This window comes from Salmo salar, chromosome 19, assembly GCF_965601325.2.
Source record: "Salmo salar chromosome 19, fSalSal1, whole genome shotgun sequence".
In the NCBI taxonomy this organism is placed as follows: domain Eukaryota; kingdom Metazoa; phylum Chordata; class Actinopteri; order Salmoniformes; family Salmonidae; genus Salmo; species Salmo salar.
The window spans coordinates 19,230,001-19,243,632 of record NC_138309.1 but is presented as its reverse complement, the minus strand read 5'-3'; the positions used below and the strand labels follow the sequence as shown (position 1 = coordinate 19,243,632).

Genomic DNA, 13,632 nt, shown 5'->3' with positions numbered 1-13,632 from the left:
TGTGGGTGAAATGATTGAATAACATGTATGTGTACATTTATTTAGCATCGCACGCGACCTGTCCGGTTTGGTCAGCATGTTAGTCTGTTGTGCTGTATGACTGTCTCGTTATCACTTGACTATATTAATGCTAACAGACACTCTCTCTCTTCCTCTCTCTCTCTCTCTCTTTCACTCTCTTTCAATTCTCTCACTCACTCACTCACTCACTCACTCTCAGCTGTCTGAGGAACTGCAGGGTAAAAGTGCCAGTGAAGAGATCAGCGAGCTGCTCAATCTACTGGCTAAACCCCACGTCAAGGTAAGACGCACACAAACACGCACACACTATTTCCCTCGCTCTCTAACTCTATCTCCCTTACCAACTTCACACAGAACACACCCAGTCACTCCATACCCCATCCTTCTACATGGTACTCAGAACACACCCAGTCACTCCATACCCCATCCTTCTACATGGTACTCAGAACACAGCCAGTCACTCCATACCCCATCCTTCTACATGGTACTCAGAACACACCTGTTCACTCCATATTCCATCCTTCTACATGGTACTCAGAACACACCCCAGTCACGCCATACCCCATCCTTCTACATGGTACTCAGAACACACCTGTTCACTCCATATTCCATCCTTCTACCTGGTACACAGAACACACCCAGTCACTCCATATTCCATCCTTCTACATGGTACTCAGAACACACCTGTTCACTCCATATTCCATCCTTCTACCTGGTACACAGAACACACCCAGTCACTCCATATTCCATCCTTCTACATGGTACTCAGAACACACCTGTTCACCTCCATATTCCCCATCCTTCTACCTGGTACACAGAACACACCCAGTCACTCCATATTCCATCCTTCTACATGGTACTCAGAACACACCTGTTCACTCCATATTCCATCCTTCTACATGGTACTCAGAACACACCAGTCACTCCATATTCCATCCTTCTACATGGTACTCAGAACACACCCAGTCACTCCATATTCCATCCTTCTACATGGTACTCAGAACACACCTGTTCACTCCATACCCCATCCTTCTACATGGTACTCAGAACACACCTGTTCACTCCATATTCCATCCTTCTACATGGTACTCAGAACACACCTGTTCACTCCATATTCCATCCTTCTACACTGGTACTACAGAACACACACCTGTTCACTCCATATTCCATGATCCTTCTACATGGTACTCAGAACACACCTGTTCACTCCATATTCCATCCTTCTACATGGTACTCAGAACACACCTGTTCACTCCATATTCCATCCTTCTACATGGTACTCAGAACACACCTGTTCACTCCATATTCCATCCTTCTACATGGTACTCAGAACACACCCAGTCACTCCATATTCCATCCTTCTACATGGTACTCAGAACACACCTGTTCACTCCATATTCCATCCTTCTACATGGTACTCAGAACACACCCAGTCACTCCATATTCCATCCTTCTACATGGTACTCAGAACACACCTGTTCACTCCATATTCCATCCTTCTACATGGTACTCAGAACACACCCGTTCACTCCATATTCCATCCTTCTACATGGTACTCAGAACACACCTGTTCACTCCATATTCCATCCTTCTACATGGTACTCAGAACACACCTGTTCACTCCATATTCCATCTTTCTACATGGTACTCAGAACACACCTGTTCACTCCATATTCCATCCTTCTGCATGGTACTCAGAACACACCTGTTCACTCCATACCCCATCCTTCTACATGGTACTCAGAACACACCCAGTCACTCCATATTCCATCCTTCTACATGGTACTCAGAACACACCTGTTCACTCCATATTCCATCCTTCTACATGGTACTCAGAACACACCTGTTCACTCCATATTCCATCCTTCTACATGGTACTCAGAACACACCCAGTCACTCCATATTCCATCCTTCTACATGGTACTCAGAACACACCCAGTCACTCCATACCCCATCCTTCTACATGGTACTCAGAACACACCTATTCAGTCCATATTCCATCCTTCTACATGGTACTCACAACACACCCAGTCACTCCATATTCCATCCTTCTACATGGTACTCAGAACACACCCAGTCACTCCATACCCCATCCTTCTACATGGTACTCAGAACACACCCAGTCACTCCATACCCCATCCTTCTACATGGTACTCAGAACACACCTGTTCACTCCATATTCCATCCTTCTACATGGTACTCAGAACACACCTGTTCACTCCATATTCCATCCTTCTACATGGTACTCAGAACACACCTGTTCACTCCATATTCCATCCTTCTACATGGTACTCAGAGCACACCTGTTCACTCCATATTCCATCCTTCTACATGGTACTCAGAACACACCCAGTCACTCCATATTCCATCCTTCTGCATGGTACTCAGAACACACCCAGTCACTCCATACCCCATCCTTCTACATGGTACTCAGAACACACCCAGTCACTCCATACCCCATCCTTCTACATGGTACTCAGAACACACCTGTTCACTCCATATTCCATCCTTCTACATGGTACTCAGAACACACCTGTTCACTCCATATTCCATCCTTCTACATGGTACTCAGAACACACCTGTTCACTCCATATTCCATCCTTCTACATGGTACTCAGAACACACCTGTTCACTCCATAGCCCATCCTTCTACATGGTACTCAGAACACACCCAGTCACTCCATATTCCATCCTTCTGCATGGTACTCAGTCAATCTTGCATTCATGCATTATTTCTCCCGTCTTCCTCCAACAATGACATCACGTCCTAGCTGTGCTGTAGGTTCTGTCCGAAATGGTGCCCTATTCCCTATATAGTGCATTACTTTTGACCAGGGCCCTGGTCACTATATAGGGTATAGGGCACCATTTGGGACGCATCCGTAGGTTCCTCAGGAGGTTGGTGGCACCTTAATTGGGGAGGACGGGCTGTTAGTGGAATGGTATCAAACACATGGTTTCCATGGTTTCCAGGTGTTTGTTGCCACTCCATTCCAGCCATTAGTATGAGCCGTCCTCCCCTCAGCAGCCTCCTGTGTCCTCTCTATGATACATGACTTCTCTGTTCCTCCACAGGTCAGCCAGATGATATCACACCAACAGATACAGCACTTCTTCAAGCTTTTAAAGGCATATTATTTCTTCTTTTCTCTCCTTTTAACAATTCTCTGGCTGCTGTCTCTCTCTTGTTAGACGTAAATCTCAAACGTTAGATGATCATGCAGACCGCAGGTGTTTGTGTGTGTGTAAATGCAGGTGTTTGTGTGTGTGTGTGTGTGTGTGTGTGTGTGTGTGTGTGTGTGTGTGTGTGTGTGTGTGTGTGTGTGTGTGTGTGTGTGTGTGTGTGTGTGTGTGTGTGTGTGTGTGTGTGTGTGTGTGCGTGTAAATGCAGGTGTGTGTGTGTGTGTGCGTGTGTGTGTGCGTGTAAATGCAGGTGTGTGTGTGTGTGTGTGTGTGTGTGTGCGTGTGTGTAAATGCAGGTGTTTGTGTGTGTGCGCAGGTGTTTGTGTGCGTGTGTGACTGGTGAGAGGTTTGGAGAGACACCTTAGATATGACTCAGGCCGTCACACTGTCAGACAGACAGAACGTTGCCAGAAAAACAAACCTTGGAGCTCTGCCTCTGTCTCCATCATGTCAAACAGCAGGACAGAGAGAGAACAGTTACAAGATGAATAGAGTCAGATAGACCCCCTCACACTGAACATCAGGGGAATCCTGTGTGTGTGTGTGTGTGTGTGTGTGTGTGTGTGTGTGTGTGTGTGTGTGTGTGTGTGTGTGTGTGTGTGTGTGTGTGTGTGTGTGTGTGTGTGTGTGTGTGTGTGTGTGTGTGTGTGGAATTCATCATAACTGCAGTCTGTCTGTTAGAGGGAGTGCTGCGTGCTTCACTATGCTGCGGCTTTGTCTCAAATGGCTCCCTATATAGTGCCTTGGGCACTATATAGGGCCTTCCCTGTAGCTCAGTTGGTAGAGCATGGTGTTTGCAACACCAGGGTTGTGGGTTCGATTCCCTCGGGGGGCCAGCACAGAAAAAAAAACAAAAAAATGTATGAGTTGTATGAAATGTATGCATTCACTACTGTAAGTCGCTCTGGATAAGAGCGTCTGCTAAATGACTAAAATGTAAAAAAAAAAAAAAATGTAAAAAATGGCTCTGGACAAAAGTAGTGCACTATATAGGGAATAGAGTGTCATTTGGGATGTAAAAAGATCTCGTTTTTCTCTATCAACTCCAAAGGGACGTGCCCTAGTCTCGACGGCTCATTGAGGACTCTCTTCTGCCGCGGAGCGTGCCGGTGTCAGCACACCTCCGTTTATTGGGGTCTGATAGAGTTTGCAGCGGAGGTTGTTTTACGGCCCAGCATCGAACCATCTCAGGGGAGCTCTCTCTCTCTCCTCGTAGAAAGTCATCGTTCATTAGGGCCGACCGCTCCGGAGGAAGGAGAGATGAGAGACTGAGACGGGGGAGTGGTCCAAGCAATGCACACACGGGGACACACACACATTCCGCCTCCGCCACCAGGGATGCTCGGTGCTGCTAAGTAGGGGCCTCTCCCCTGTCTGTCTCATCTCTCCTTGGTCGGTTCATAGCTACCCTAGTGTACACATACACACACTCCCCCTCCTTCCCTCCACCCTGGCTGGTGTCTGTATGGTTTGGGCCTGGCAGTCTGATAGTTTTAACGCTCCCTGGGTAAACCGTCACGACGACGGTCTTCTAGCATCAAGCAGCAGAAGCACTCGGTCACGATAGATTAACTGCAGCAGCAGCTAGCCAGAGTGCTGGGGGACGGTGGCAGGGGGAACGTTTTGACTGTGACACATTCACTGACTGACTGAGGTTTGGAAGCCGTCTCATTTGAGTGGCTAGTTCTCTGTGGCTAGTTCCCTTCCTCCTCCTCTCTCTCACTCTCTGTCTGTCTCTCTCTCTTCCTCCTCGTCACTCTGTCTGTTGATGGCTGGACAGAGATGTGTCCGTTGTACTGGGGCACCGACGCCTACCAAGGTCCGTGTAAATCCCAGTCTGTGTAAAACACGATCAGATGGCTGGGCTCTGAATGGTGTCTCTGTGCGATGGTAACTGTGTCACTCTCCATTATGGCCGAAAGGATCTATTCCTAGGGCAGGACGTAAATCACAGCGTTTTAAAGTGCTTTTCTGCGCACACACGCACATACACACACTCGCCCGCCTCCCCTCCTCTCTCTCCCGTTATGATTCCCAGATGAATAAACAATTTCTGCCCATATTAACCTCCTCAGAAACACTAACATTGACAGTGATGAAAGTGCCAATTATGACAGCTGTCTGTTTCCGGGGTGGGGGGTCTCTGACTCTCTGCCTACCACATCGTTGGGCCAGGGACTTCAGAATAAGAATCTCAATTGGCACCCTACTCCCTACATAGTGCACTACTTTTGACCAGGGTTCATAGGGTTCCAGTAAAAAGTAGTGCACTAGGGAAAAGGATGCCATTTGGTCCTCTCAGGATACCTCCGAGACGGGCTGGGCTCGCCCTGCTTTCAGTACTTTGAGAGCTTGGCGGTATTTGTGTTCATTAGACATAATAGGGATCCTATAAAAACAGATCACTGAGCTTGTCCAAATAAACCTCCTGGTCATTCCTGGCATCTAGCGCTCATTAAACCGGGCTTGTCTGTTGCAGTCCCTTCTCATCCTGCAGAGGCAGACAGTGCTAGGCTGGCACTTAACCCACTGCTCAAGAGGCCTGCTGTGCTGTGTTCTGTTGTGAGAGAATAGTGTTCCATTTGGGACTCAGGCTCGGTCTCGCCATAACCCAGGCTGTATAGGAGGCCCAGCTCCTGCTCCAGCAGAACCATTCAGTTCCAGCAAGGGTATCAGCTCTACATTCAATTAGGAGACACATACATGAACACACACACACACACACACACACACACACACACACACACACACACACACACACACACACACACACACACACACACACACACACAGAACACTGACTCTAAAACATAACAGGATCTGCTCACTGCCGTTGACCCAGAAAAATGCTTCCATGCGCTGCCCTGTGTGTGTGTGTGTGTGTGTGTGTGTGTGTGTGTGTGTGTGTGTGTGTGTGTGTGTGTGTGTGTGTGTGTGTGTGTGTGTGTGTGTGTGTGTGTGTGTGTGTGTGCTGTGTCTGTGTGTCTGTGTGTGTGCGCATTCGTCTCTGTGTGTGTGCGCGTTCGTCTCTGTGTGTGTGCGCGTTCGTCTCTGTGTGTTCGTCTCGGTGTGTGTGATTCTGTGTGTGTGAGTATGCGTGTCTCTGTGTGAGTGTGTCAGCAGTCATCACAAGCCAGGGGTCTGCCCTGCCTCTCTGCCCTGCCTCTCTGCCCTGCCTCTCTGCCATGTGCTACCTATTAGCCTGGTGCTGTTGATGCTAGTCTCTGCTTGTGATGGGGAGTTTTAACAAGACATTACCGGCCAGGCTGTTACAACCTGTCAGGGGACAGGAGGTGGGGTGAGTGTCAACTAGGACCTGACAGGGGAAGTGGTGGGCATCGATGAGTGGATAGGGATCCAACCGCGGTCTCCAGACTTCCTGATGTTGGAGAGGGAGTATGATAACCTGAGATTAGTAAGGATGTAGAGGAAGCAACACATGGTAGGTCAGTCGCATAAAGGATATTGAGTAGGGGTACGCTATGAAGACTCATACGAAGGCGTACACACACACACACACACACACACACACACACACACACACACACACACACACACACAAAGGGCTAGGACAGCGAGAGTGGAGGGGGAGTCCTGTGAGACCTGAGGTGAGCTGGGTTAAGGAAGTGGTGTTACGGTAGGGTTGGTCTGTTCCGTGGTTGAAACAGGAACAAGCTGTGATTGGCACATAGTAACAGTCCTTGGTGTTCTTGAGGAACCAGATCAGGTGTTGTGAGTGACAGCGACACCTCACCAAGGGGGGCTGGGGACACTGAATGTGTCTGTCCGTTTGTCTGTCTATCCTCGGAGCCCCCCCAAAAATACTCCGCTCGCGATACAACGCCACATTAAACGTTTTCTCTAACCTCCCAAAAAGAGAAGAAAGGAAGAAAAACGGAAAACGAGATGTGGCCTTAGCAAATCAAGAGAAAGAGAGCGTTCCTCTGAAAATATTTGTAGTGTAATATTTTATTCAGCTCTGAATGGAGCACGATCAGGTGCAGGCTGCTTTAAAACACTGGCTAGTAGAATCAGTGAGTCGGTTATGAGAGAGAGGAGGGAGATGTTTCTGGACCGTAGGGTCATTCAATGAAGGAGAAGAGCAGGCCTGTGTGTATCTGCTGCTGATTAGTCTGACTCAGACTGACTCCCATTGGAGCTGGGGCACATCACACCAGTTCTCTTCCTCCTTCTCTTTCTCCTCTTCCTCCTGTCTCTTCCTGCTCCTCTTTCTCCTATTCCTCTTCCTCCTCCGTCTCCTCCTCCTCTTTCTCCTTTTCCTCTTCCTCCTCCGTCTCCTCCTCCTCTTTCTCCTATTCCTCTTCCTCCTCCGTCTCCTCCTCCTCTTTCTCCTTTTCCTCTTCCTCCTCCGTCTCCTCCTCCTCTTTCTCCTTTTCCTCTTCCTCCTCCGTCTCCTCCTCCTCTTTCTCCTATTCCTCTTCCTCCTCCATCTCCTCTCATCTGGTCTTCTTTAGGAACATCTTGAACGCTGTAGCGCAGTGTGCTCCCATGTCATAAAACAGACTGCTCCTCCCCTCCTCTCTGTCCTCCTCCTCCTCCTCTCTCACCCTCCTCTTTCTGGCGCGTGATTGGACAATGTTTTTTATTTCGTGGAAAAAACGGCGCGTTTCCAGCAGCATTTGGAGAGGACACAGAGCCGTTAAATAGTTTGAAAAATGACTCTGAATGCGATCATTCTCGTCTGTGTCGTCCCGTTTTTTCTCGCTCTGCTGCTGCCTGTGAGAGTGTGAAATATGTGAGGCCGCTGAGAACTTCATTACTTTGCTCCTTGCTCTGTCTGTTGCTGAACATCAGCTAGCTAGCGTTCCCGTGGGAGCAGTCCCGACACGCACGCACGCACGCACGCACGCACGCACGCACGCACGCACGCACGCACGCACGCACGCACACACACACACACACACACACACACACACACACACACACACACACACACACACACACACACACACAGACACACACACACTGGTCCTCCATTCCTCTGTCCTCCTTAACATCCCCCATGATTCATAGCGTCTCAGCGTGGCCTCGGGACGAGCGGCGCTAACCTCCTTTAATCAGGAAGATCTATGAGCAGACTGAGCCTTAATGGCAATTAACACATGTAGATAGAATAACGGGAGCTTAACCAAATCAAATCCATCATCAGACACAGCCATTCATAACGTTCTGAGGAGGGACTTCCTCCCTTCTTTGTTTCTGTCTGCCTTTTCTCTCACTCTAGTTGAAAGGGCCTCTGCGTATTGTAGGAGTTCTCTGTATACTGTTGTTAACTGCACATTGTCTCCGTCTAGGGATGTAGGCTTTGTGTCGTGCATGGTAACCCTAATCCTCCTCTTTCCTCTCCCTCTGCCCCCTCTATCGCTCTCCTCCCTTCTTTTCTCTCCTCTCCTCCTTTATCCTCCTCTTCTTCTTCTCCGTAGAGTCTTCTGTCTGTCCATGACACGGTGGCCCAGAAGAATTACGACCCCGAGCTGCCTCCGCTGCCCGATGACATCGATGATGACGAGGTCTCAGTGAAGATCATACGGCTGGTCAAGAACAAGGAGCCTCTCGTAAGTCCCCCTCACAAATCTCGCCAAAACGACAACAGGTTCCCTGTGTTCTTCAATGACCAGTAGTCAGTGTGAGATGGTGCTACTCTGTATCTGACGTCTGGAGAACCAGATGAGACCACTCTGTAACAGTACTGGACTGGTACTCCCATCGTTTCTGTGTACTGTTCTGTAAGTCAGTCTGGCCCATGAACAGTATCTGGCTTGGTTTCCTCCCTTGTGGTGTTCCCTCATGGCGCTCCCAGCTCACGTCCGCACGGCAATGTCTGACCTCAACAAGAGCATCAGTAGCAGCAGCATGGCCTGCATCCCAAGTGGCATCCTATTCCCTACATAGTGCACTACTTTTGACCAGAGACCTATTGGCCCTGTTCAAAAATGGTTCACTGCAAAGAGAATAGGGGGCCATTTGGGATGGGGCCATTTGGGATGCGGCCATGGTTTTGGCCTTGTTCCCTTTCTCACTCTCATCCTTTACTTCCTGGGTGGCTGCTCCAGTTCCTTCTCTCCACTCTGACAGACATACCACACATTCCCCTGATCTTCTCTCTCGCTCTCTCTCGCTCTCTCTCTCGCCGCTGCTGTCTAACAGCCACTCCTCTATGTGGTCAACTGGCACGTCTGGTCTCTCACCCCCTCCTCTCTTTCCCTCTCATCTCTTGATCTCCATCCTTCTCTTCCTCTTTCTCTCTCTACTGTTCTTTCTCTCTCATACATATGTATATATATATCCCTGTCCTGAACTCAGTGTCCTGCCTGGCTTGACAGTTCTCTTCCTGTCCCTCCCCTCTCTGGGCTGATGGCCTGTCACAGAGCTCTGTCATCAGAACGCCGCCCTTTGTTGTGTGTGTGGAGGCCATGACCCTGTTTTGATCTGGTCTGTGCGTGTAACAGTGCTCTCCTGTTTTGACTGGTTTAGCTCTATTTTGAGGTTCCATTGGCTCTCGGCCTGCCCGGCGCCACACCACCCCCCTCCCCCCTAACCACACCCCAGGGAACCGGAGAGGAATGGAACACACCTAAAGTAATTTGGGGTTCCAGAACTGGAGTCTCCAACCTTCTCCTTCCATGTTCCACTGGCTGGCTATTGTAATAAGTGGCATTCACTTCACTCAGTCAGCCCTGGCTCTGGAATGTCCTCTAGGTCCTTATTGTTTTAGCTGTGCTACTATAGCCCAAACTACTACTACTACTACTATTACTACTACTATAGCCCAAACTACAACTACAACTACTACTACTACTATTACTACTACTATAGCCCAAACTACTACTACTATAGCCCAAACTACTACTACTACTACTACTACTACTACTACTATAACCCAAACTACTACTACTATTACTACTACTATAGCCCAAACTACTACTACTACTACTATTACTACTACTATAGCCCAAACTACAACTACAACTACTACTACTACTATTACTACTACTATAGCCCAAACTACTACTACTATAGCCCAAACTACTACTACTACTACTACTACCTATAGCCCAAACTACTACTACTACTACTACTACTATAACCCAAACTACTACTACTATTACTACTACTATAGCCCAAACTACTACTACTATTACTACTACTATAGCCCAAACTACTACTACTACTACTACTACTATTACTACTACTATAGCCCAAACTACAACTACAACTACTACTACTACTACTATTACTACTACTATAGCCCAAACTACTACTACTATTACTACTACTATAGCCCAAACTACTACTACTACTACTACTACTACTACTACTACTACTCTACTACTACTATAACCCAAACTACTACTACTATTACTACTACTATAGCCCAAACTGCTACTACTACTATTACTACTACTATAGCCCAAACAACAACTACTACTACTATTACTACTACTATAGCCCAAACTGCTACTACTACTACTACTACTACTATAGCCCAAACTACTATTACTACTACTATAGCCCAAACTACTACTACTACTACTATTACTACTACTATAGCCCAAACTGATACTACTATTACTACTACTATAGCCCAAACTACTACTACTACTATAGCCCAAACTACTACTACTACTACTATTACTACTACTATAGCCCAAACAACTACTACTACTACTATTACTACTACTATAGCCCAAACTACTACTACTACTACTACTACTATAGCCCAAACTACTACTACTACTACTATTACTACTACTATAGCCCAAACTACTACTACTACTACTACTATTACTACTACTATAGCCCAAACTACTACTACTATTACTACTACTACTATAGCCCAAACTGCTACTACTACTACTATTACTACTACTATAGCCCAAACTACTACTACTACTATTACTACTACTATAGCCCAAACTACTACTACTACTACTACTATTACTACTACTATAGCCCAAACTACTACTACTACTACTATTACTACTACTATAGCCCAAACTACTACTATTACTACTATTACTACTACTATAGCCCAAACTACTACTACTACTACTACTACTACTACTACTATTACTACTACTATAGCCCAAACTACTACTACTATTACTACTACTATAGCCCAAACTACTACTACTACTACTATTACTATAGCCCATACTACTACTACTACTACTACTACTACTACTACTATTACTACTACTATAGCCCAAACTACTACTACTACTACTATTACTACTACTATAGCCCAAACTGCTACTACTAATATTACTACTACTGTAGCCCAAACTCCTACTGCTGCTACTATAGCCCAAACAACTACTACTACTATTACTACTACTATAGCCCAAACTACTACTACTACTAATACTATTACTACCACTATAGCCCAAACTACTACTACTGCTGCTACTTTTGCCCAAACAACTACTACTATAGCCCAAACTACTACTACTATTACTACTAATATAGCCCAAACTGCTACTACTATTACTACTACTATAGCCCAAACTACTACTGCTGCTATTATTACTACTACTATAGCCCAAACTACGACTACTACTACTATAGCCCAAACTACTACTGCTACTACTACTATTACTACTACTACTATAGCCCAAACTACTACTATTACTACTACTATAGCCCAAACTACTACTGCTAATACTACTATTACTACTACTACTATAGCCCAAACTGCTACTGCTACTACTATAGCCCAAACTACTACTGCTACTATTACTACTACTATAGCCCAAACAACTGCTACTATTACTACTACTATAGCCCAAACAACTGCTACTACTACTATAGCCCAAACTACTACTACTACTATTACAACTACTACTATAGCCCAAACAACTACTACTACTATTACAACTACTACTATAGCCCAAACAACTACTACTACTATTACTACTACTATAGCCCAAACTACTATTACTACTACTATTACTACTACTATAGCCCAAACTACTATTACATTTACATTTAAGTCATTTAGCAGACGCTCTTATCCAGAGCGACTTACAAATTGGTGCATTCACCTTATAATATCCAGTGGAACAACCACTTTACAATAGTGCATCTAAATCTTTTAAGGGGGGGGTTAGAAGGATTACTTTATCCTATCCCAGGTATTCCTTGAAGAGGTGGGGTTTCAGGTGTCTCCGGAAGGTGGTGATTGACTCCGCTGTCCTGGCGTCGTGAGGGAGCTTGTTCCACCATTGGGGTGCCAGAGCAGCGAACAGTTTTGACTGGGCTGAGCGGGAACTGTGCTTCCTCAGAGGTAGGGAGACGAGCAGGCCAGAGGTGGATGAACGGAGTGCCCTTGTTTGGGTGTAGGGCCTGATCAGAGCCTGAAGGTACGGAGGTGCCGTTCCCCTCACAGCTCCGTAGGCAAGCACCATGGTCTTGTAGCGGATGCGAGCTTCGACTGGAAGCCAGTGGAGAGAGCGGAGGAGCGGGGTGACGTGAGAGAACTTGGGAAGGTTGAACACCAGACGGGCTGCGGCGTTCTGGATGAGTTGTAGGGGTTTAATGGCACAGGCAGGGAGCCCAGCCAACAGCGAGTTGCAATAATCCAGACGGGAGATGACAAGTGCCTGGATTAGGACCTGCGCCGCTTCCTGTGTGAGGCAGGGTCGTACTCTGCGAATGTTGTAGAGCATGAACCTACAGGATCGGGTCACCGCCTTGATGTTGGTGGAGAACGACAGGGTGTTGTCCAGGGTCACGCCAAGGCTCATAGCACTCTGGGAGGAGGACACAAGGGAGTTGTCAACCGTGATGGCGAGATCATGGAACGGGCAGTCCTTCCCCGGGAGGAAGAGCAGCTCCGTCTTGCCGAGGTTCAGCTTGAGGTGGTGATCCGTCATCCACACTGATATGTCTGCCAGACATGCAGAGATGCGATTCGCCACCTGGTTGTCAGAAGGGGGAAAGGAGAAGATTAATTGTGTGTCATCTGCATAGCAATGATATGAGAGACCATGTGAGGATATGACAGAGCCAAGTGACTTGGTGTATAGCGAGAATAGGAGTGGGCCAAGAACAGAGCCCTGGGGGACACCAGTGGTGAGAGCACGTGGTGCGGAGACAGATTCTCGCCACGCCACCTGGTAGGAGCGACCTGTCAGGTAGGACGCAATCCAAGCGTGGGCGGCGCCGGAGATGCCCAGCTCGGAGAGGGTGGAGAGGAGGATCTGATGGTTCACGGTATCAAAGGCAGCAGATAGGTCTAGAAGGATGAGAGCAGAGGAGAGAGAGTTAGCTTTAGCAGTGCGGAGAGCCTCCGTGACACAGAGAAGAGCAGTCTCAGTTGAATGCCTAGTCTTGAAACCTGACTGATTAGGATCAAGAAGGTAATTCTGAGAGAGATAGCAAGAGAGCTGGCCAAGGACGGCGCGT

The 13,632-nt window shown here is 47.3% G+C and overlaps 1 protein-coding gene across 1 annotated transcript in view; it reads left to right on the top strand.

Moving 5' to 3' along the window:
• Positions 1-13,632, top strand: part of mpp7a (MAGUK p55 scaffold protein 7a) — a 331,927-nt gene that overhangs the window by 180,808 nt on the left and 137,487 nt on the right. The window contains exons 6-7 of the mRNA XM_082965658.1: positions 221-301; positions 8,649-8,780. Coding sequence (XP_082821784.1) covers positions 221-301; positions 8,649-8,780 — 213 coding nt within the window. The remainder of the gene's footprint in view (positions 1-220; positions 302-8,648; positions 8,781-13,632) is intronic.